Source organism: Egretta garzetta, unplaced genomic scaffold (assembly GCF_000687185.1).
Source record: "Egretta garzetta isolate BGI_Z169 unplaced genomic scaffold, ASM68718v1 scaffold287, whole genome shotgun sequence".
Taxonomy (NCBI): Eukaryota; Metazoa; Chordata; class Aves; order Pelecaniformes; family Ardeidae; genus Egretta; species Egretta garzetta.
The window spans coordinates 2,081,813-2,083,723 of NW_009260435.1; the positions used below are offsets into that span (position 1 = coordinate 2,081,813).

General features: G+C 56.0%; 1 protein-coding gene across 1 annotated transcript in view; it reads right to left on the minus strand.

The window, feature by feature from the left end:
• LOC104130712 (protein PML-like) overlaps positions 1-1,911 on the minus strand; it is a 12,011-nt gene that overhangs the window by 8,197 nt on the left and 1,903 nt on the right. Inside the window, exons 2-3 of the mRNA XM_035899498.1 lie at positions 1,122-1,600; positions 3-284 (exon numbers count right to left, since the gene is read on the minus strand). Of these exons, the coding sequence (XP_035755391.1) occupies positions 3-284; positions 1,122-1,600 (761 nt within the window). The remainder of the gene's footprint in view (positions 1-2; positions 285-1,121; positions 1,601-1,911) is intronic.

Consider the following 1,911-nt stretch of genomic DNA (forward strand, 5'->3'; position numbering starts at 1 on the left):
GCTCCTCTTCCTCCTGCCGGAGCAGCCGCACCAGCTGCTCCACGCGCTGCCGGATCAGCTCCCGCATCTCCCGCTGTGCCTGATCCAGCCGGGAGGCCTCCTCCTTCAGCGCCGTGTAGGTGGCCTCGAAGCTGCTTCTCTTCTGCTTCAGTTCCCGGCTCATGGTGCCCAGCTCCTCCTGCCTGCGCTGGGTCTCGCTGTGGATGTCGCAGAAGGGGGCGTGCTGGCTGTCCAGCAGCGCACAGATGCAGCACACAGGCTTCTCGCACTTCTTGCAGTAGATGCTGTGGGGCCAAGCACAAGCAGAGCAGTAATTCAGACCACGTGCTTTGCAACTCATTCATTTATCAACTGCAAATTCATTCGTTCACTGAATTTAAGTTTCCATGAAGTTTGGGCCAGGCATTTGGTTTTATACTCTCCCAACTGAAAAAAAATATATTGGTTCACTATTTCCACAGGGTTTCTGCTCCTCTGCTGGGCTGGCCAAAGTCACTGCGGTCATTCATCCGTGCACTGCAAGGGCAGTGAAGAAATGAGCTCTCTACCCTTCCCTGAGCGCTTATTGGGGTTATGTATAAGAATATAAGACCAAAGAGTATCTTATCTCCATGAGATGCCTAAGGCAAGACTCTAAGAAGTGGGGAGTGGAGATCATCATCCATCCTTCATGTAAGTCCTGGTAGCCTTGGCAAGTGGTGGGCTAGGGACATGCTGAGGCATCTGGGCCATCGTGGCTAGCTTCAGTGCTGGCCTCCACAGATGCTCCATCCCCTTCTCCTCTCCCTTGGACTTTCCCTTGAGGGCACTTAAACCTTGTCCTGCATTGCACCCATGCTGTTGCCCAAATCCTCTCCAAGCTGGTCTAGCACCATCAGCAAAACACATGCTTCTCCGCTGTCCCCATTCTCCCATCATCAGCTCTACCCCGGCATCATCCAAACCCTCCCCCCATGCCCTAGAGCCCGCCAGTCACTACTTCCCACCCATGTTCTCCATGACATGGTGCCAATCAGGGCAGCAGAGGGACAGGGACATCCTGCTCTGTCCCATCATGGACTAGCCCAAAGAGATTTGTGACAAGAAACCACCCAGGTGGGGACAGACCTCCTTAGACTTACCTTACAGCCTGGCCCTTGTGGGTCGGGTTGGAGCAGGACAATTTTCCGGTCCCCCTGGCGCTCTCAAGGAATTCCTTGGCAGACCCTGCCCTGATGTCAATCACCTTCTTGGCTTCATGGCTCTCCCTCTTCAGGTAGCGCTGGTGGGCCTCGAAGCATTTGGTGCAGAGGAACTCCTTGCACTCAGAGCACCAGAACTCCCCATTTTTCTGGCAGTTGTCGCAGAACAAGTCAACTCCATCAATGATCTTCTTGTAGATGCTGAGCCTGGCCTGCAGGTTGGTGAAGAGCAGGTTGTCTGTGTCAGGGATGCTGCTGGACTGCGGAATGGCCATCTGGCAGACGGGGCACTGTGCAATGGGCTTGTTCTCGCTCAGGCAATTGAGGCACAACGTGTGGAGGCAGGGGAGGAGCTTGAGGTTGCGTGATTCCTGCCGGCAGCCCTCGCAGAGGACGAACTGGAAGTCATTTTCTAGGAGCTTGGGGAGGGAGGAAGAGAAATCAGCACTGCGGTAAGGTTTAAAGAGCTTCTGAAACCACACCTTGCAGCGGGGTGACCTGCAAAGCTGACCTGGGGCAACCGGTGAGCAATCGTTTCCCACCAGCCACGCCCAGGACCTGCAAGCAGTGGTAAGGTGGGATGGATGGGGCCCTGAAAAGAGGACACAGGATGGCCCACCTGGCTGTGGGGCTGGGAAGGGCTGCAGAGGGGCAGTGCAGGGCATGGGGCACGGAGGAAGCGTCTAAGGACCCCTGGATGACATCCCGGCGGGGTGGGGACCATCGCCCC